This window comes from Mixophyes fleayi, chromosome 7, assembly GCF_038048845.1.
Source record: "Mixophyes fleayi isolate aMixFle1 chromosome 7, aMixFle1.hap1, whole genome shotgun sequence".
NCBI lineage: Eukaryota > Metazoa > Chordata > Amphibia > Anura > Limnodynastidae > Mixophyes > Mixophyes fleayi.
Window position 1 is genome coordinate 644360 of NC_134408.1, and position 22599 is coordinate 666958.

Here is a 22599-nt window from a genome sequence, read left to right on the forward strand (position 1 = left end):
CGTCCTCTATTATGGCTATTGTCTCTCATTGACCAGACCATCACATCAGTGTGGTAACTATGGCTTACAGACGTGTTTTGTTGCCTCTCCATATCTTTCACAGGACCCGGGGAGACCCTGGCCAGCGGCCATTTTATGAGTGTAATTAACATTCTCATGCAACTCCGCAAGGTGTGTAATCATCCCAACCTGTTTGACCCGCGTCCGATCCACTCTCCCTTCATAACCAGCGCTATCTGCTACACCGTTCCCTCCTTGGTTCTTTATGCTCTCCAGCGACACCCACTCGAGGCAGGTACAGGGGATTAACTGAAGGGTTTTAATTGTGGAGTCTGGTTAATGAATGAAGTGATGTTTGACAAGCTCTCTAATCTTTTGCGGTACACAGTGTGTGGATATGGCCTTGTTTGATCTTATTAACTTGGAGGGACGTGTAAGTCGGTATGAGAGTGACATGTTCCTGCCCCGGCACAAGCCCTCCCGGTCACTTATCCAAGAGATTGCTGACTCTCCTGAACCCCCACCTAGACCTCGTCCGCTGAAGATGAAGGTGAACAGGTCTGTTTGGTGTATGATCTTCTATGGATATATTTCTTTCTCACTACTTGTAGTCACTTAGCAGGTTCTCTCTTCATTAGGATGCTCCAACCAGTTGCCAAACCTGATCCTCGTTCTGTAGTTGTAGTCAACAGTTCTCGGCCTGTTCAGAGACCCCAGGACATGCCCTCTACACCCTTACCTGCCACTCCTCCATCCTTGTCCTCAGCCACCTCTTTACCAGCAGCAGAAGCCCACACACCAGCACAGACCGTTCTGATTCCACCGGGTGAGACAAGACACATTTCTGTAGCTGTTAGGATATTGTCTCTGTCTCCTGCTTATTTCTCCTGGTTTTATATTGTCCTGCATTTATAGAGCCACTCCTGGTCCAGCCACCCTCGGGTCCTGTGTCCGTTACTCAAGTAGCGAGCGGGGTAGGAAAACCAGTTCCAGTGCAGAACTCGCAGGCTGTGTATAGTGGAGCTCAGAGGTTTATTTTGACTCCTGATATGCAGGCCCGACTACCCAGTGAGTACCAGTCCTGAATCTTGTGTTGAGAAAACGTTTCAGCTGACATAGCTGCCGAGTAACCAGTGCCATGTTTTCCTTCGTAGCGGGAGAAGTCATCAGCCTGTCACAACTGGCGTCTTTGAGTGGACGCCCTCTACAGAGTCCATCGGTCACTAAGCCCCTCACTTTGCAGTTGCAGGGTGCCAAACTCACATTAAGTGGCGCTCAGATGCGGCCATTGGGTATCGGGCAGCCTCGGCCAGTACAGGGTGAGAGCCTCTTTGTCCATCTGTGATCTGCTTCTAGTGTGTGCCTGACACATCTAACCACCTTGTATCTCTGTGTGACAGGTAATGTGCTTCACCTGGTCTCTTCTGGTGGACAGCATCATCTCCTGAGCCAGCCCGCCCAGCTTGCACTAATCCAGGCTCTAGCTCAGCAGGCTGCAGCTCCCGCGGCCTCTGCGCCTTCACAGCTGGTGCAGAATAGCGCTCCATCACAGATGGGCGTTCAGACGGTATCTGTGCAGTCTCTCCAACACACGTTACTTAACAGTGCGAACATCCCGGCTTCCGCGGCAGCTGGCATAGCGCCCCCTGGGCAGGGTAAGTGTCTTCTCCTCTTAAGATACCTTCAGTTTTCTTTTTTGTGGACCTCTGAGCCTTCCACCCTGGGTGCTTATACATTTGGAGGACTTTTCAGTTGTGAGGTCTATCTGGTCTCATGTCTCATTGTTGTCTGTGACCCTCATATCAGTGCAGTGTGTTTGAGTTTTCAGGGAGGCTGCCATTTACTGTACTATCTATTCTCAGCCCCAGGTCTAGTGAAGATTGTGGTCAGACAGACCTCCAGAGAAGTTCCAGCATCTCCCCAGCGTCCTCCTCAGGCTTCACCAGTACGTCCACTTCTCCGTGTCATGCCTGGTCCGCATGCAGAACAAGTAAATGTCCGAGAGGGATTGGGAGAAAGACCCGGTAAGTGTGCACAAAGATGTTCTTGTCTGATATCCAAAAAAATACCAAGTCTGAGCGTGTGTCTTCTTCTTTCAGCTCCTGTTGTTGTCACCTCCACCATAACTCTGGCTAACAGTTCCCTACTTATGGTGTCCAGCCCGGCCCTGGCTTCAAGGCTTCCTTCTCCAAATCCTGTGCCCCTCAGTACTGAGGACTCCCCAGTTCCACCTATGTCTGGTGTGGCACTGCGCCTTCTGACAACAGGCACTTCTACCATGCAGCTGACAAACCACCACTCGTCCCCTCCCAGACATACACAAAGTCCTGCCCTCCCAAATTCTTCCCCCTGTCCAATGCCAAACTGCACCACAGCACAAATTGTAGGTCCCGACTGTGGCCCTTGTACTGTCGTTTTTAAACCTCAAAATCCAGACCCCATCCTCACGGACGTCCTTTCTGTACAGAATGGTAACGGACTTCAGAGACAAGAGTCTGCAGCTGTCCCAGCTTCACCATCCCTGACACCCAATATATGTGTACCTAGTACTTGTTCCGACAGTGCCCTTTATGTAAACCTAACACCCAACCCTCCTTCTCCACCTGCTTCCAGCATCCCCAAATTGACACCTCCCACGTACAACTTGAGTTTAGTCCCTGCTCTTCTTGCAAACTCTGCTCCCCCTACAGTGTCCAGCTATAATCCTATACCTGCTCGTTTTCTGACCAGTCCTGTATCTCTGCTCACCCTGTCTCCTCTGCCATCTACAAACAGCGGCACCGCACCAGTCCTGTACACACACCCCAGTGCTACTACCTTCCCAACTCTTGCTGCACCTACCTTATCTGCCCCTTTGCCAGCTACCTCAGTATCTGCCACTTTGCCTCTATTGGCAGCCCCTGTGTCTGGCCAGTTAGCGCCATTTGCTACTCATTTACCAATTTCAACTGCCAGCAAGAGTTCACTGTCAGCTTGTCTATCTGCCCCCCACCCAGTAGACATTCCTGTACCTGCCCCCCGCCCATTGCTGTCTGCTCCGGCCGGGGCCCCCCGCCCATTGCTGTCTGCTCCGGCCGGGGCCCCCCGCCCATTGCTGTCTGCTCCGGCCGGGGCCCCCCGCCCAGTGCTGTCTGCTCCGGCCGGGGCCCCCCGCCCAGTGCTGTCTGCTCCGGCCGGGGCCCCCCGCCCAGTGCTGTCTGCTCCGGCCGGGGCCCCCCGCCCAGTGCTGTCTGCTCCGGCCGGGGCCCCCCGCCCAGTGCTGTCTGCTCCGGCCGGGGCCCCCCGCCCAGTGCTGTCTGCTCCGGCCGGGGCCCCCCGCCCAGTGCTGTCTGCTCCGACCCCCCTGCCAACAGCTACAGCTTCTTTGTTGTCGTTGGAGGCATCCAGTAATCAGCCATTACTCTTGGCTCCAGATTCTGCCGCAATGCCTTTGCTGGAAGCTTCCGTGACCGACACACTGCCGCCTTTGATGCTTAATACATCGCTCAAAATACCCTCTGTGGCATCTGCTCCGTTGCCTGTTTTGCCTGCATCTAGCACAGTTCCAATACTGGCAGCAGCAGCATCTTCTAAGTTTTCTCTCCCTCTGCTAAATGTCACCACAACATCTTCTACCCTTCCATTACTTGCGCAGGCTCCTCCAGCCACTTTCCTAACACCATCTTCAACTTGCGCACCTCAGGCTCTCAGTCCCTCCTTTATAACCTCGGCCTCCTCACATTCCATGGTCACTTCTATTAGGAGTTCTACCTCTCCTGCTTCGCTAACGTTCGCCACTTCAGGTTCTTTCAGCTCAATAGTAACTTCATCATCTCCACTGTCATCCACACCTCATCCTGTGCCGGCCAAGATGTTGTTTGCATCCAGTGTGCCGACTGCGGCCCACGCAAACGTGTTGCCTACATCTGCTTTGGAGCCATCTGCTGTTTCTACTTTAGTAGCCCCCGTGCCACATATCATTCCCAATTTTTCACAGTCTCCCCTACCTTCTTTGCCAGTCAGGATTCCAGCCCCCCTGCCTTCAGCATCCACACAGTCCTTATCTGTGCCAGCTTCTGCACCAGCACCCCTGCCCTCATTGCCAGCCTCCACTCCTATTCCATTACCCCTGCTGCCAGCTTCAACGCCAGCTCCTGTTTCCTCCCTGCCTGCCTCCCCACTTGACCCAACTTCCCTGTTACTGGTGTCTGCACCAGCTCCTAACTTGTCTTCCTCAGTGCATGCTTCCACTCAGCCTGTAGAACCTGCTCCTCTGCTGCCACCATCAGCCCATCCTCTGGTTATCTCAGTGTCTGCCCCCTTAACATTGACGGCTTCATCACCTGCTTCTACTCCCATGCCTTTACTGGCTTCCCATGTACCTGCCCCTTTGCACACTCTTCAATCTTCTGCAGCTACCCTGCGCCCCTGCCTTTCTTCTAGTATACCAGTTCCTAAGTCTGTACCCTTACCCTCCTCTCCTCAGTCCACCTCTGCTCCACAGTGTATTTTATTACCCCCAAATGTACCTTTTCACACTCCAAACACTGACAGCATATCAACGGTTCCTACTTCAGTAAATATCCCTGTACCGGCCATTGTTCAAGAACAGTCTTTGTCGCTGTCCATTGCTGGTCCTCCAGCAGTTAGTGTGACTATCGGTACACCTGCAGAGTCTGACGTCACTCTGGAGAGAGATGAATCCCGCTCCACACACATCTCCATGGTTCCTGCATCTACCAGACCCAGACGTCAGCTGCCACCACCTCCTCGCTCGCCCTTCTACGTGGTGAGCTGAGAATGATCGTGGATGAGAGTTTCCATTATAGGAGTGGATCAGGCTTATGATCGAGTACAATTTGTGCTGGGTTCATTCCGTAGGGGTTTTGTAAGACTATATGAAATGTTTTACAAGCACATGTTGTAATCTAAATTGCTTAAAATGATCATTGAGTTTGGGGGGAAATGATGGGGGAGGACAGGCAATGACGAGATGTCATCCACAGGAATCACTGGAGGAACGGCGTCGGAAACAGAAAGTGGAGCGACTGGAAAGGGTTTTTCATCTGAATGAGAGGAGATGCAGCCTGGCTCCGATATATGGCACTGAAGTCCTAAGAGTCTGTACCCTACACCAGTCTGCTCTTGGTTTGCAGGACCACAGACTCCTGACCAACACTTTAAGTAGAATCACATTTACCCCACAGCAACGCCTGGAGCAGCTACACCCACTAATTGAGAGGTAGGTTACAGACATCGGGGGAAAGTTTGAAGTCTTTCTCTGTGGTACTCATACATACATCTCTCCTCCCAGGTTTATATTTGCCATGCCTCCTGTGGAGGCACCACAGATTAGTCTGCATACCTCTCATCCTCCACCATCCGTCATCCTTCAAGAGTCTGTGTTCAAAGAAACATTATCCAGGGAGCTGACGCCACACAGCCGCTGTCTGCATCGCATCATTGCCAACATGAGGACTCAGTTCCCAGATCTGCGGCTTATCCAGTATGACTGTGGTGAGTCTGTTTCACAGGTGGTTGGAGGGTACCGTGGTGGGATCTCTTCCTTGGTAATATCAGACTGTGGAGACCTTTATGAAAGTGGATGCCTTCCTCATGCGCGAGCTTTCTCCTCTGTAATAAATGTTCTTCTTCTCCTTTTCCACAGGAAAGCTACAGACCTTAGATCGCTTGCTGCGTCAGCTAAAATCAGGAGGTCATCGTGTCCTAATATTCACTCAAATGACACGTATGTTAGATGTTCTGGAGCAATTCCTCAATTATCATGGACACATATATGTGCGACTAGATGGATCTACACGTGTGGAGCAGAGACAGGTAATGAGGTTATCGCAATATTCAATTATATGCATAATTTACTTCCCTCTTCATCCGGCCTAACCTTAAATGTTGGTTCCTGAGGAGTAGATTTCGATGACAAACCTGTTAGCTCGCCACCATCTATCAACTTGTGGACCTGTAATATGACTTATGTATATAGCTAGTGGAGGTCTGTCTTGATCATTTAGGGGGAGGAAATAAAGCCAATTTGTTTCTCTTTCTACTGTCCCAACACCAAAATATCCTCCTGTATCCCAGAGAAAATTGTATTTTAGTGTCTAGACTGTTGCTTGTTACATGATTAAATTCAGCACTTGTTCTCTTACCTTGTTTTTCTTGGCTGCCTAGGACATTTCTGGCAGGTGTTTATATGGACTAATGAGCAGTTTGTAAACCAGCAATAAGGCTGCTCTGACTTGTACTAGAGGAGCCAGCAGCTCTTATTAGAGAGTGGAAGAGACTATGACGACCAGTTGGTTGATTGTAGAATTAATTGTTCATCTACTACATTGGTAGAAGAGCCAGGAATCTTATTCATTGTCTTTTTTTCCCTTTATTATTGGTAGGTGTTGATGGAAAGGTTTAACATGGACAAGCGCATTTTCAGTTTTATTCTGTCAACACGGAGTGGAGGTGTGGGAGTCAACCTTACAGGAGCAGATACAGTTATCTTCTATGATAGTGACTGGAATCCTACTATGGATGCACAAGCACAAGACCGCTGTCATCGCATTGGGCAGACACGGGATGTGCATATATACAGGTGTGTTACACATGCGTGAAACGCCCGTCTTTCAACAACACACATTCTCTTATACCATCACCACCGCCCAACCGGTTCTCCAAAACCTCTGTCCCCTTATTCCATCACCACCGCCCAACTGTTTCTCCAAAACCTCTGTCCCCTTATTCCATCACCACCGCCCAACTGGTTCTCCAAAACCTCTGTCCCATTATTCCATCATCACCGCCCAACTGGTTCTCCATGTCCTCTGTTCCCTTATTCCATCACCACCGCCCAACCGGTTCTCCAAAACCTCTGTCCCCTTATTCCATCACCACCGCCCAACTGGTTCTCCAAAACCTCTGTCCCATTATTCCATCATCACCGCCCAACTGGTTCTCCATGTCCTCTGTTCCCTTATTCCATCACCACCGCCCAACCGGTTCTCCAAAACCTCTGTCCCCTTATTCCATCACCACCGCCCAACTGTTTCTCCAAAACCTCTGTCCCATTATTCCATCATCACCGCCCAACTGGTTCTCCATGTCCTCTGTTCCCTTATTCCATCACCACCGCCCAACTGGTTATCCATGTCCTCTGTTCCCTTATTCCATCACCACCGCCCAACTGGTTCTCCAAAACCTCTGTCCCATTATTCCATCACCACCGCCCAACTGGTTTTCCATGTCCTCTGTCCCCTTATTCCATCACCACTGCCCAACTGGTTATCCATGTCCTCTGTTCCCTTATTCCATCACCACCACCCAACTGGTTCTCCAAAACCTCTGTCCCCTTATTCCATCACCACCGCCCAACTGGTTCTCCATGTCCTCTGTCCTCTTATTCCATCACCACCGCCCAACTGGTTCTCCATGTCCTCTGTCCTCTTATTCCATCATCACCGCCCAACTGGTTCTCCATGTCCTCTGTCCTCTTATTCCATCACCACCGCCCAACTGTTTCTCCATGTCCTCTGTCCCCTTATTATATCACCACCGCCCAACTGGTTCTCCAAAACCTCTGTCCCATTATTCCATCACCACCGCCCAACTGGTTCTCCATGTCCTCTGTCCCCTTATTCCATCACCACTGCCCAACTGGTTATCCATGTCCTCTGTTCCCTTATTCCATCACCACCGCCCAACTGGTTCTCCAAAACCTCTGTCCCCTTATTCCATCACCACCGCCCAACTGGTTTTCCATGTCCTCTGTTCCCTTATTCCATCACCACCGCCCAACTGGTTCTCCATGTCCTCTGTCCCCTTATTCCATCACCACCGCCCAACTGGTTATCCATGTCCTCTGTTCCCTTATTCCATCACCACCGCCCAACTGGTTCTCCAAAACCTCTGTCCCCTTATTCCATCACCACCGCCCAACTGTTTCTCCATGTCCTCTGTCCCCTTATTCCATCATCACCGCCCAACTGGTTCTCCATGTCCTCTGTCCCCTTATTCCATCATCACCGCCCAACTGTTTCTCCATGTCCTCTGTCCCCTTATTCCATCATCACCGCCCAACTGTTTCTCCATGTCCTCTGTCCCCTTATTCCATCACCACCGCCCAACTGGTTCTCCATGTCCTCTGTCCTCTTATTCCATCATCACCGCCCAACTGGTTCTCCATGTCCTCTGTCCTCTTATTCCATCACCACCGCCCAACTGTTTCTCCATGTCCTCTGTCCCCTTATTATATCACCACCGCCCAACTGGTTCTTCATGTCCTCTGTCCTCTTATTCCATCATCACTGCCCAACTGGATCTCCATGTCCTCTGTCCTCTTATTCCATCACCACCGCCCAACTGGATCTCCATGTCCTCTGTCCTCTTATTCCATCATCTTATTGCAGTGATTTCTCCATAACCCGCATTATATTTTTGCAGGCTGGTCAGTGAGCGTACTGTGGAAGAGAATATTCTGAAGAAAGCCCAGCAGAAGCGTATGTTGGGGGATATGGCCATTGAAGGTGGAAATTTCACCACAGCCTACTTCAAACAGGTGTTATTTCCATTTGGAGAATGTGAAGTGTGGGGCTTGGGAAGAGGGGGGGTTGTGTGCAGCGTGGTACTCTATATGGAGGGGCTTAATGTGCATTGTGGGGCTCTATCTTGGGGGTTATACATTTTAGTGCCTACTTATTAGACTGCTTTAATGAGAGTATTTAATCATTCACATCTGTCCCTGCCCCATTGAAACGTACATTCTAAGTTCTCTGTCACTTAGCGAACTCCACACACATAGAGCCCTGGATTGGAATTGAACACATGGTTTGCACACGTTTCCTGTGGACTGTTAAGAGTTGCCTCCATTATGTTTATTTCAGAATATATTTATATAGAAACATCTAAAAGATCCCATTCTGTATGTAGATTAGGAGAGGATACCAGAATCTGCAGTATGTTGTGTATAAAAGGTGGACCGTGCCTGTGAGATCAGATTTATTAATACCATGTGGAACCCCGTGGCACCTATTAATCCTAAGACCTTTATGAGTTCTGTCTCATTGTCCGGTGTATGCACATAACTAAGGGCTCCCAAGCTAGCGGACATCAGAGATGGTCACGAGCGTCTGTCTTTCTAGCATACAATCAGAGAACTGTTCGACATGGAAGATACACCCCGCAAAGATGTGGATGTCCGCGGAGCTTCACCCGACCCCAGCACAGAAGACGGGTCCACAGCAGGACAAGCTCAGATTCTGGAGCAGGTATACATTGTCTGTCCATGTCCTTCAGATGTTCATGTAGAACATCGTAGATGGAGAGAGTCCTTATTAAGTATTATAAGGCATGTAAATGGTACACATTGTACAATAACATTCTGTATTGGTATTTCATTAAAATAAAGGGGTTAAATGGGAGGGGGGGGACATGTAATTGGGCAATGGCTAGTAATTTTTAGAGAAATAATCTGTTACGTCACTGTTTAAGTGTTCACTCTATGAGCACCTTTTCTGTCATTTGCCGTAGTCTGAAAACCTTTTATTCCTCATGACTAAGAATATGGTGGTTTTATTTCTTTGTTACCAGTTGTGTTGTAATTGTAACGCTCTATAGAACTAATCCTGTAGTATTCTATTATCAAATATATTTTGACAGTTGTGGTTGTAGATGTATAGAGGCTTCTGTTTATTTATATAAGTTTACAGTCTATGCAGATATAGGTATAGAGAGAGAGATGACACACACACGTGTGGAAACACCCTTTGAAAACAGAAATGAGTACTGAAATATTAGTCCAGTGTCTACACATATAATCTGGGTGTGGTGGAAATCTTTAGGGTATGTGCCCAGTATGGTGACCATTTTGAAGTTGGCCATCTTGGATACAGCTGTAATCTTTTAAATGGGAAGGTAGTCATGTAACATGCAGAATTTCAAAAGGAAAACAATGATATTCGTTGTTTTAACGTAGGGATTTGGGTTACGTAGGTTGAAATCATTTGCTGTAGCACGTGTGCTTCATTTTCCAGATATTTTAAGACAATTTCTACACGTTCTGTTTGTGTCATTGTCATTAATGTCACTACCTGCAATAGAAAACTCAGTTAAACCTTGAGAATGTATAAACTTGCGTAAAAATAAAGAACACCGTTGTTTTTATTATGAAATTCTGCATTTTGTTCTGTCACATGACTACCTTATTTAAAAAAAATTAGTTGCATTCAAGATGGCCGACTTCAAAATGGTCTCCATACTGGGCACATACCCTAAAGATTTCCACCCCACTCACACTCCTTATCCGGATGTCATCCGTACAAGTTTAGGAGATGATCTTCAGGAAGCAATTTTCACTCTGTTCATGTATTCTCATTAGAAAAGGATAGAACAGCATTATCAGATACAGTTATCAGAATTGTTTTTCTCAGTGAGGAATAAATGCTTTTCATTTTCTGCAAATATCGAGCAATGAAGCTTTTGCGTTATGGAAGAACCTACTTTTGATAGTCTGCACCAATAGCTGAGTCCGTCCAACGTTCTTCCTGCACTTTAAACTGGAGGCCAGCTAAGCCTCAGCCTATTTCCCGCTCTGCAATAGAGGAAATCAACGTAAAAATTGTGTTTTCTCAGTACATGAAGCCATTTATGTCCCTGTTTTTCTCAGGCACTGTGTGGGGCAGAGGATGAGGAGGACACACTTGCTGCATCTCTGGTTCGTGCTGAGCAGGTTGCAGATCTTGCAGAGTTTAATGAGAATATTCCATTGGAGCCAGAAGAGGAGGAACAGAGTCGGGCAGAGCAGGAAATATCCGCTTTGGTGGAGCAGGTAAGGTACTAGGGTGACCGCATGGAAAGTGGATCTGTGGGATGATGGTGGAGGCAGTAACACAATGATGTCTTTCTAGCTGACGCCTATTGAACGATACGCCATGTATTTCCTGGAAGCTTCCTTAGAAGAAGTCAGTAAAGAAGAACTTAAACAGGCTGAGGTAAGAAATCACTTTATCACTTTATTGTTGTTGGCTTCTCTGTCACATCCATTTATTGATTTATTGCTGATTTAGCAATGTTTTTCTCTGATTAATGTCTACTACACTGACTCTGCTATTCTCACCTCAGGAGCAGGTAGAAGCTGCTCGCAAAGATTTGTTTCTTGCTAAAGATGAGGGAGGACAGATTGCTGAGGAGAAATGGGATGAAGAAATCAGAAAAAATCGCAAGGTGCGGACACCAACACCTGGCAGACCGTCAGAACGTGTTGGTATTCGCATGAGTGAGAGGCTGAGAGGAACCAGAGTAACTGAAATCACAGACGCTACAGAGAGCCTAACCAATCCAGATGCTGTGTCCCCAGCCCAGGACATCATGCATAGCGGATCTCCACAGACACTGACAGACATGGAGGGTCCCAGTCACGTCACGGAAACCTCAAACACCACCACAGTGGTTTCAGAGCCCCCTACAGCACCTCCTAGTGTTCATCCTGAGAACACTGCCACAGAAAGAGAACCTTTGATACTGGAAGAGACTGTTGGAGATGCTGTTCTTGTCGAGGCGGAAGATGTGTCTGTGCCAGGAGAGACCATGCTGGCGAGCCCTGTCAGTGTGCCGCAAGAGGAAAATGGCACGCCGCGCACACCTCGCAGGAAGGTGACTGCAGACTGTGAGATTTTACTTGCTGGAGCTAGCGAGTCCTCTCCAACTGCAAAAGTACTGAGGCGCTTGCCCGGACGACTTGTTACTGTGTTGCAAGAGCGGCTTCCCACTCCCCGCCGCCATAGCAGAGGAAGAGTACAACAGCCAACCACAGACAATGGCACCCAAAGTCCTAATATACCTGATTCTCAGAGCCCTTCTCATGAGATCCTCTCTGAGGAGAACTCTGAGACAGGAAGCCCACCACCAAAGAGAAAGAGAGGAAGGCCTCCCAAGACTAGGTCAGACATGTCTCACACTGGTGTCCCTTTTGACATGTCCATGTCCCCTGTGGAGTCTCCTCAAGTTTCTCCCGAGTGTGATACTTCTCCCCAAGGAACCACTTCTGAGTTGGGAACTTCTTCCTTGGGAGTGCAAACTCCTGGCAGTCCAACCTCCACCTTTAGGTTGAACTCAGAGAGTGAAAGTGGTTCTCCTATTGAGAAAAGAAAGAGGGGAAGACCCCCAAAAAGACGTGAAGCGTCCCCCGTTGTTGCTTCACCGACATCCCCCGTTGTTGCTTCACCAACGTCCCCCTTTTCACTTCATGGAGACTCTGCTCCTGATATTTGTCAATCAGACACTACAGCAGCAAATTGCAGCAGATCTGATCACAAGGAGAATGATTTGGTTTCATCCACTCTGTGTTGTCCCACTTCTAATGCCATCATTCCCAGTGAATCTTCCAACATTCCTGTAGTGGGTGCGGAGGGCACAAGCAGCAGTGGTGTTGATGAGCCAGTCACCCCACCAAAGCGGAAGCGTGGCCGCCCACCTAAGTCCCATTCTGTGCCCAAAGTGAGCTCCAGTTCCACATCACACAATGACAGATTGGACAGTTCTCCAGACAGATCTCCCAGTCCCCAAATCACAAGGACCCCTCTTCAGAGAAAACTTAAACCACCTAAGTCAGATAACCTGGATACCAGGGAGCATAATTCTTCCCCTACGGATACAGATGACTCCTCTGGAGATGAGATTGTTATAAGGACCCCATTGACCCGTAGCGCCAGGACTCGAATGCAGACAACCACAATGCCTCCTGCAATCTCAAAGAACTCTGGCGCATCTTCCAATTCCCCCCGTGGACGCTCTCCCCGTTCTGTTAATATACAGGAGAAACCTTCCAATAAAAGACGGAAGCCTCCTAGTGTGAGTTCCCCAAGTCCTCCTTCATCCTCTCCCCATGACAGTTCCAGTGAGAGGCAACATGCTGGGAGCAGAAAGCGTCATTGCCCCCCCGCAGAGCGCGTTCTGCGCAGTTCCCTTACTGCTAACCCTGCCAGTAACACTCGGTCATCGCGCCCCCCACTCCTTAATTCTCCTAACAGCCACAGAGGCAGAAAGGCCAAAACGTGAGGTGCAGCATTGAGCAGCAGGCTATGTTTCATCCCACGTGGGGAACCCCCAATTGAAATGACTGGGGGATGAGGTGAAAGGGCCCTAATGATTGCCCCCCAAGCATTGGGACTGGTTGAGTGTTCTCTGTGTGCCACAGCCCCGTTACTGAGAAACACAATCTATGCAAAGAGGATGGGAAGGATGAGACTTAATTTCATTGGTGGGTACCAGGTGTTATGGCTGGGATTGTTGGGCCCTGTAGTCTTAGACAGGTAACCGCAGGTATCACCTGAGGCTGGGATCTAGAGCCTCCAGTTTCCGGACATGTTTCTGTAATTCTTTCATGAAAATAAAGTGTTGAGTAAAGTGTATGTTACGTGTTATGAGACGCTCTGTAAGAATGAGTGGCGGCTTTGTGGGATGACTGGTTCCTTCTCCTCATATCCTAAGAAAGGGAATCTATCATGAACTGTTTGTATAGCACACCCTGGTCTGATTCATACAACTAGCAATGCACATGAAATTCTATATTTTTGTTTGTTGTATTGTTGGAATAAAGCTCTTGATAGTGTGACATTTCTCTCCCAAACATCCTTCCTAAATTCAGTAGCTCTATATTCCATCATCTGATCACCTGTGGATGGAACCTTGCAGCGTTTCCAGAATATACCAGTAGACTCTGTACTAGTTGGTCAGTGAGTGTGGAGTAATGGATGGCACAGGTAGTCCATAGCTCTATATTCCATCATCTGATCACCTGTGGATGGAACCTTGCAGCGTTTCCAGAATATACCAGTAGACTCTGTACTAGTTGGTCAGAAAGTATAGGGTAATGGATGGCACAGGTAGTCCATAGCTATATTCCATCGTCTGATCATCTGTGGATGGAACCTTGCAGCGTTTCATGAATAAACCAGTAGACTCTATTAGTTGGTCAGTGAGTGTGGAGTAATGGATGGCACAGGTAGTCCATAGCTCTATATTCCATCATCTGATCACCTGTGGATGGAACTTTGCAGCGTTTCATGAATATACCAGTAGACTCTGTACTAGTTGGTCAGGAAGTATAGGGTAATGGATGGCACAGGTAGTCCATAGCTATATTCCATCGTCTGATCACCTGTGGATGGAACCTTGCAGCGTTTCATGAATAAACCAGTAGACTCTGTACTAGTTGGTCAGCGAGTGTGGAGTAATGGATGGCACAGGTAGTCCATAGCTCTATATTCCATCGTCTGATCATCTGTGGATGGAACCTTGCAGCGTTTCATGAATAAACCAGTAGACTCTGTACTAGTTGGTCAGGAAGTATAGGGTAATGGATGGCACAGGTAGTCCATAGCTCTATATTCCATCGTCTGATCATCTGTGGATGGAACCTTGCAGCGTTTCATGAATAAACCAGTAGACTCTGTACTAGTTGGTCAGGAAGTATAGGGTAATGGATGGCACAGGTAGTCCATAGCTCTATATTCCATCGTCTGATCATCTGTGGATGGAACCTTGCAGCGTTTCATGAATAAACCAGTAGACTCTGTACTAGTTGGTCAGGAAGTATAGGGTAATGGATGGCACAGGTAGTCCATAGCTCTATATTCCATCGTCTGATCATCTGTGGATGGAACCTTGCAGCGTTTCATGAATAAACCAGTAGACTCTGTACTAGTTGGTCAGGAAGTATAGGGTAATGGATGGCACAGGTAGTCCATAGCTCTATATTCCATCATCTGATCACCTGTGGATGGAACCTTGCAGCGTTTCATGAATAAACCAGTAGACTCTGTATTAGTTGGTCAGCGAGTGTGGAGTAATGGATGGCACAGGTAGTCCATAGCTATATTCCATCGTCTGATCATCTGTGGATGGAACCTTGCAGCGTTTCATGAATAAACCAGTAGACTCTGTACTAGTTGGTCAGGAAGTATAGGGTAATGGATGGCACAGGTAGTCCATAGCTATATTCCATCGTCTGATCATCTGTGGATGGAACCTTGCAGCGTTTCATGAATAAACCAGTAGACTTGTATTAGTTGGCCAATGCTTGGGATAATGGATGACATTCATGCAGCAGACCGAGCTTAATAAAAACTTACTGCGGCTGGTGTTGGGTGGGTCAGTTAGGGAAAGGTCCATTAATAAGTGTTGAGAAATAATGTATTATACTCTGCTTCAATGTTTGATGGGATAAGATAGTAGAAATTCGTATAAATAGACGCTGGAGCATCATCTGGTTATAATGAACACAATATTTTCATGATAGATTCCCTTTGCCCATCCTAATTGTTGTGTTATAACTCAGTGATCTATGTAACCTGATGGTATCCACGTGTACATTGTTGTAGTCTCTGACTGCGATCTGCCTGCCTTTTGCTGCTGGTTCTGACTTGCTAGGGCACTGTATGTAAATCCAAAATGACTGAAGTTCCTTTCCACTATATTCACACATCTGGTTGGCGACTGACAGCCGAGATCATCATGCGTAACGTAGTGGGTGGTCAGGTTTCCTCTCAGTTGTCCTAATGTCAGTGAGCACAGTGTAGGTTGTGTGACTATGCTCCCTCTGTGACATCACACAGGCTATGTAGCAGCTTAGTATGTGATTGGATGGTGATGTCGCAGAGTGAGCGCAGTCGGTCTGTGTAACCGTGTTAGGTACATGGTAAGGATAAAGCTATATTCCTAACAGTCCACAGTAAAGAAAATATGCATGTTTGATGTCTGTCATTGGGGGGGAAACGCAGGATAATGACTGTTATTCCAGTATCGTTATTGTGGTAACTGACTTGTCCACTAAACATATACCAATTAGTTCAACCCAGTAGAATAAGAGAGAACTATTGCCTTATAAGTGTCTGGTTTTATTGATGCTTTGTCTCGGCGTCTTGCCTACAGAATTCCAGCTTGGTTTCTAAATCAACTTCAGTCCTCGGTCTTTAGAGGCGGCATGAATCGGGGCAGTGTTGTATTTAGTACACATTCCTGGATTAATTGTAAATTTACTTTGATATAAATGACTCCACATAGGGTTGTACTTGGTCTTTAATTTATTTTGTGCGTTTTTCTCTTCAAAAAGCAGAGTTGAAAGGGCTGCTACTGAAAGAAAAATGCAAAACTAAATCCAGTTGTGTCCTGCACAAGAGATGGAAGTGTTGTGCTCTGTACTCCAGTTTATAAGTGATGAGAGATGCTCTGCACTATCATCATAATCACCATCTATTTATATAGCGCCACTGATTCCGCAGGGCTGTACAGAGAACTCATCAGTCCCTGTGCCATGGGAGCTTACAGTCTAAATTTCCTGACATACATACATACATACATACATACACAGACAGACTGTGCAACACTAGTGTGTTGCACTTGTTTAGTGTGCAGTGCTGCCACCTGGTGAGAGCTACTGGTATGTTTTACAGTCAGGCTTTGAGTAAGGGTATTAGTGTCCAGTAAGTTGTGAGCTGGGTCATTAAATGCCCTTCTCAATAGATCCACCATCTCGGTGAGATGAGCGCATGATTTACCATAATTTATTTGTAATGTGCCACAAGACTACAGTGCCCGACAGTAAGATTACTACAATAACAACAGTGAGAGCGCAAAGTGGGTGGACTCTAGCAGCAGGTGTGGCCTCCGTAATGGGGCGTTCCATCAAAGCCACATTATTGACAAAATGTATGCTGGTAACAGTATCAGTCATACAAAGTATGTGTGCATATGTGAACACACACACCCTGATCACGTACATTTAACCCTCTGACAAGTGAATACCATGCTTATCTTGTTACAATGGGATATATTGGGCAGCAAGTGAACAGTCCATTCTTGAGGTTGATGTGGTGGAAGCAGGAAAAATGGACAAGTGTAAGGATCTGGGTGACTAACAAGGACAAAATTGTGATGGCTAGACTACTGAGTCAGAGCATCTGCAAACCGGCAGGTCTTGTTGAGTGTTCCCAGTATGCAGTGGTTAGTACCTACCAAAAGTGTCCAGAGAAGGACGACTGGTGACAGGATCATGGACGCCAAAGGCTCATTGTGTGTGGGGAATGAAGGCGCCTGTCTGGTCCAATCCCACCTGTGACGATTATGTAATAACTGATTGTTATTTTCTGTTGATTTCATGTATGGCAATGTGAATATTTTATGTAACCTTGTAATGTAATTTCAACGTGTGCTTTGTTAGATGACATGAGTTTGAACCTATGCAAGTCTCTTGAAACTAGTCAGACCAAGGATAGATAAGGATCTTGGAGGAGTTTGAAGCCCCAAAGTTGTAAACCATCTAGCCACTTAAGCAGAACGAGTAGTGGTGAGAAGTCAAGGTCCTGTGAACATTCCTGATCTCAGACATCCCCATCTCACTTGGGAAGCCCTGTAACATTTGGGAGATCAATCTGTCCTTATTGACAGCTAAACTCCAAAGGTGGAGGTGAGAGCTATGTGGAAAAGGTTTAAAATCTTCTGACTTGGACAGTAACATGTGCGTTCATTGCTAAGTGACTAGGGTGACGCTAGTCATGGCCAGCTGTTCAGATTGCTGTATCTGGGACAGGCTGGGCGTTCGTGACAAACTGGTGGCAGTGGTGGGATTGATATTTTTCTTTTTATCATAAGAGCTTAAGTGAATTAGTGGTGTGTGATTCTAGAGAGAGTCAGCATACTAATTGACTGGAGATTACGCTCAAGGCTTACAAAATTTTAAAAGACATACTGTGCAAATCGTTTCTGTTGCTCGCCTTCTTGTTTTCTTTCTATTTTATATTTGGTGGAATTGTGAGGTCCATGATGGCCCCTGACTGTAAAAAGATGAATAAGGAACGAGCTTTTGGCTTTGTGCGTCGAAAGAGGATTTGTTTTCGTCCCTGGCAAGAACAGAGAGCAACTGATTCAAGCGCTTGTGGATTCTGATCAGAAGCGAAGTGTCGGAAGAGGCAGTGGAGAAAATCCCTCTGCTGCAGGAGCGCAGACAGCACTGAACATTACCACAAATACCTGTGTTGAACCAAGTGAGGAGTCTATCCTAGACGGTTACCTTCATACTGCTCTCAAACAGCTGAAGGATGCCGATCCTGCAACATCACTGCGGCTGATCCAGCAACTCCCAAAAGGTTGCACAACGCCAACCAGACCGGACGGCTGCAGAGCGACAAGCTAATGCAAACACCAGCTGGCGCTCGCCAGGCTCTGCAGCCCATCGGTGGACTGAGGTCCAGGTAGGGAAATACGCAGGCACAACCATTTTCCTGTGTTGGACAAAGACGGCGACCTTGATACGTTCCTGAGGGGATTTGAAAGGACTTGCTGACAGTGTGAGCTGCACTCCAGTGAATGGGCCAGCTATTTAACCCCTGGACTGAGAGGGAAAGCTTTGGAAGTGTTTGCAGACCTTTCCCAGGACGGTGATTATGTTGCAATTAAGAAAGCTTTGTTACTTCTTTTCAACATAACTCCTTAGGCTTACTGGTGGAAATTCCGAGACTCAAGGCGCAGTCCATCTGATATTGATGCCGGACTGTTGGCTCAAATATTATCCATGTGCATCAATGGATTCAGGGATTGCAGATGAGGCAGAAGGTATATCACATCAACATGCTCAAAGCTTATCATGACAGGGAAGCTTGTGTATTAGCTGTGTGTAGCTTCCCTGAGAGTCTGACCCCTTGGTAGGATTAGCAGCTTCTTCTAAAGGGGCAGGGTCCCTAGCAGATGCCCACTGCAGTGAAGAGCTGTCTGACTCAGCTAGAGCAGCTAGCTGACATGCTACGGCCCTATCAGTCCCATTTTACAGGCAAACCTGGAAAAACACACTTGGTTACACATCATGTGAACACTGGCAACCAGACCACCCCTCAGACAGCCAGCATATCGTACTTCCCCAGAAGTGTTAGCAGCAATGAAAATGGGAGTAGATGAGATGTTGCAGCCAGGGGTAATTCAAAAGTCTCCCAGTTATTTGATTGCCCCAGTGGTACTAGTCGCAAAGAAATGTGGAGGCACCTAGTTCTGTGTAGACTATAGGCGGTTGAATGATGCCACAGTGTTTGATGCTTATCATATGCCTAGCCTAGATGAACTGCTAGATCAGCTTGCATTGGCACGCTACATCACTAACATGGATCTCAGTAGAGGGTACTGGCAGATCCCATTGTCACCCGAGGCACGTGAATGCTCCGCATTTATCACCCCATTGGGGCTGTTTGAGTTTTTGGTCATGCCCTTTGGAATGAAAAACGCCCCTGCATCCTTCCAGCGCCTGGTCAAGACCTGCTAGAGGGCCAGGAGGGACTTGCAGTTGCCTACCTGGATGACATTGCAGTGTTCAGCCAGACTTGGGAGGAGCACCTGATCCATCTGAATAGTATGTTAGTCAGACCTGCCTCAACAATTCAGCCTATCAAGCCAGAGAAGTGCCAGCTTGGCATGCGTTAAGTGCAGTACTTGGGGCACCATGTAGGGGGAGGTACCCTCCGCCTAGAGCCAGGCAAGGTAGAGGCTATCACGCCGTGGCCGACTGCTACCAGGGAAAAGCAGGTCATGTCTGTCTTAGGTACAGCTGGGTATTATCGAAAGTTAGTGCCTCATTAAAGCACCCTAGCAAAACCTCTGACTTCAACAAAAAATAAATTACCACAGGTGGTTAATTAGACAGGATTGTAAGAGTGCATTTACAGCTCTGGCCCAGTCCCCTGTGCTACAGGCCCCACATTTCAAACGTAGATCTATAGTATAGACTTGACTTGTTTAACTATGGACTAGGAGCTGTCCTTAGCCAGGTGACAGCGCAGGGGGAGGAGCACCCTATCATTTTCCTAAGTAGAAAACTACTGTCACGAGAGGTGGCTTATGCTACCATTGCACAGGAGGGCCTAACCATAGTATGGACACTTCAAAAGCTACAGCTACTATCTGTATGGATGGGATTTCACCATTATTACAGACCATAATTCCCTAAACTGGCTGAATAGAGTTTCTGGGGATAATTGGACGCTGTTAAGATGGAGCTTAATGTTGCATCAATATAACTTCACTATTCACCACCGGAAGGGAGCAGAACATAAAAATGTAGATGGTCTCTTGCACCAAGGGGCAGAAGTAGTGAATGGGCAGGAGAGACTGACAGGTCACAGTTCTCTGTGCCCTAATTTTAGGGGGAGGTGTGACGATTATGTAGTATATCTAATGACTGTCCTACATGAATTCAACAGAAAAAAAACAATCAATATTTTATGTAACCTTGTAATGTAATCTCAATGTGTGCTTTGCTAGATGACATGAGTTTGAACCTATGCAAGTCTCTTGAAACTAGCCAGACCAAGAATAGATAAGGATCTTGGAGGAGATTGAAGCCCCAAAGTTGTAAACCATCTAGCCACTTAAGCAGAACGAGCAGTGGTGAGAACTCGAGGTCTGTGAACATTCCCGATCTCAGGACATCCCTATCTCACTTCAAAAGCCCCGTGACATTTGGGAGATCAATCTGTCCTTATTGACAGCTAAACTCCAAAGGTGGGGGTGAGCGCTATATGGAAAAAGGGTTAAAATCTTCTGGTTTAGAAAATAACGTGTGCATTTTCATGAGGGGGTCTATCGAGACTGAAATGTCCTTTCTCAATTGTGTTCCCTCACACTCAGGTCTTAACTAGTAAGTAGTGATTTTATTTCCGATTTCATTTTCCGAAACTTTTTTATGCAAATATACTCTGTCTTGTTAACTAAGCCTTGGAACCATTTTTCAGATTAAATAAATTTAATCTAGTGTATTCTCCGTAATTCTTTGTGAATTTATGAAGCCCAGGGAGGCTCATGCTATATGTGTATATGATATAAGTGTGAAACATTAATAAGTGGTTCTATGGATGTCTTCATCTATTTTGATTCTCCACAGATTCCATAGCACTAGACAGTCATCTTACAGATGTGCATGGAAATAAATATAATGTATGGCTAATATCCGATACATGAATAAAATTGAGTACAATATGACATGGTTAGTCATGAGCTAACAGATCCACGTACGAATCCATGTGTGGGGGGAACAAACGGCTCAGGATTCCGCTTTAAGACTTGACCACTGGGTCAACGAATGGAGATAGGCATGAGACATTGCAGAAGACCCTTCCCATGAGAGCTTAAAGATTAGAGGATGCCCTGTTCACTGATGAACACAGCCATTTATTTAATTTTTTTTTTCTACTCTAGTCGAAACCCCTTCTCATCCCATTTGTGTAGAGAAGACTCAACTGGTCAATGGTGGATGTTATCTGAACAACAATTCATATGGACAGAAACAAACCATACAATAATGGAATTGTGGTGCCTCTGACGATAGAAAATCTTGCAATGAAAGAAGACCGATCAAGAAACAGGATCAGCTTCCCACTGCAAAACCAACATACTGGAGGTGTAGTTTACTGAGGGGAGGCGGCTTTTTTTTTTTTTTAGTAGAGGATTCAAAGAGTTGTAAGCGTGGATATGTGGGAAGGGAAAAACAAATGTGATTTAGAGAACATCAAATACATAATATGATATGATGGTAACAAGCAGTGTAGTCACCAGTGATAAAGCAGAATACAGAATGATATAATGTCAGTAACAGAGGAAGGGACCTCAGAGTTCTAGTATCAGATGATATGAAGGTAACAAGCAGTGTAGTCACCAGAAGGAATGCAGAATACAGAATGATATAATGTCGGTAATTATCACCGTCAGAAATATGATTACCACTGAATAGTAGGGATGACAGTGGCATATGGATGCTAAAACATATGTTTGCAATCAGGAACAACTGTAATGTATGTTATGCTTCGTGGGCATGAACAATATTTTAATGTATTTCTTGGGTGGGGGCTGAGATAACAAACACTTTTCTGTTTTAACATCAATGCCTTTATTATTGTCAGGTAACAAAAATACAACATTTTTCTTTATTTTCCTGTGCCTTGTTTTGCAAATTTAAAATCCGCATAGACCTGCCCCTGATTCCAGAAGCACACTAGCACGCTCAGCTTGGGATCCTTGTCTTGCTGAATTCAGGTGGACACAAAGCCTAAATACGTGCATATAATACTGAGGGTGGGTCGGGCTCAGATCGCGTGCCATGATTTATCAGGCCCATAGTGTACAACCCTAGCACTATTTTAATCAGACACAAAGCGTATATAAATAAATAATGAGAATAACTGGCCTTGCTGTGTGTCCAGTCTGCTACTATGTCTTGGTGGGATTCCTGGAAAGGAGCAGCTGGGATGGAGGAATGCAGCAGAAATTCCTCTCTAATGTCACAGGCACCGACTGTAACAGCTTAACATTAAATGCATCCTACAGCGTCACCATTTAGAGAGAAAATAATTTAAGTGTAAAAATCTCAGCAAGGGTGATATTTGTAATTAATGTGGTGACTGGTGCATCAATCTAATATATCAATCACCTTTCATCTCTATACATTATCTGCCTATGATGAGAGTCCGAGAGGCTGTATAAATCAATGTCAGGTCTTCCCGGAGGAATAAGGATTGTAAAGCAGGGTTAGCTCCCGGTGGTAATCTATTTTTTTTTACAATTACCACTAAAAGTGGCGATGTG

General features: G+C 46.6%; 1 protein-coding gene across 3 annotated transcripts; it reads left to right on the plus strand.

The window, feature by feature from the left end:
• The first annotated feature begins 42 nt into the window (after positions 1 to 42).
• On the plus strand, positions 43 to 13391 carry LOC142097116 (helicase SRCAP-like). 3 transcript variants are annotated; one of them, XM_075178714.1, is made up of 17 exons: positions 43 to 291; positions 389 to 558; positions 639 to 826; positions 916 to 1068; positions 1155 to 1319; positions 1401 to 1655; positions 1863 to 2024; positions 2100 to 4768; positions 4986 to 5221; positions 5294 to 5496; positions 5648 to 5817; positions 6387 to 6583; positions 8428 to 8542; positions 9126 to 9251; positions 10649 to 10810; positions 10890 to 10973; positions 11104 to 13391. In XM_075178714.1, exons 1-17 carry the CDS (start codon positions 136 to 138, stop codon positions 13036 to 13038), a joined length of 7146 nt encoding a protein of 2381 aa, XP_075034815.1. In that variant the 5' UTR covers positions 43 to 135; the 3' UTR covers positions 13039 to 13391. The 3 variants fall into 3 exon arrangements, with proteins under 3 accessions (XP_075034815.1, XP_075034816.1, XP_075034817.1); XM_075178715.1 differs by having other exon boundaries at positions 116 to 295; XM_075178716.1 differs by lacking the exon at positions 43 to 291 and having other exon boundaries at positions 415 to 550.
• The last annotated feature ends 9208 nt before the right edge of the window (positions 13392 to 22599 follow it).

Bases quoted from the DNA above. Each gene is read 5' to 3' on its own strand.
- LOC142097116 (XM_075178714.1), top strand. From the start codon at position 136: ATGAGTGTAATTAACATTCTCATGCAACTCCGCAAGGTGTGTAATCAT. The intron at 1,320-1,400 runs GTGAGAGCCTCT...TCTGTGTGACAG, and splicing joins GCAGCCTCGGCCAGTACAGG to GTAATGTGCTTCACCTGGTC. The intron at 10,974-11,103 runs GTAAGAAATCAC...TTCTCACCTCAG, and splicing joins AAGAACTTAAACAGGCTGAG to GAGCAGGTAGAAGCTGCTCG.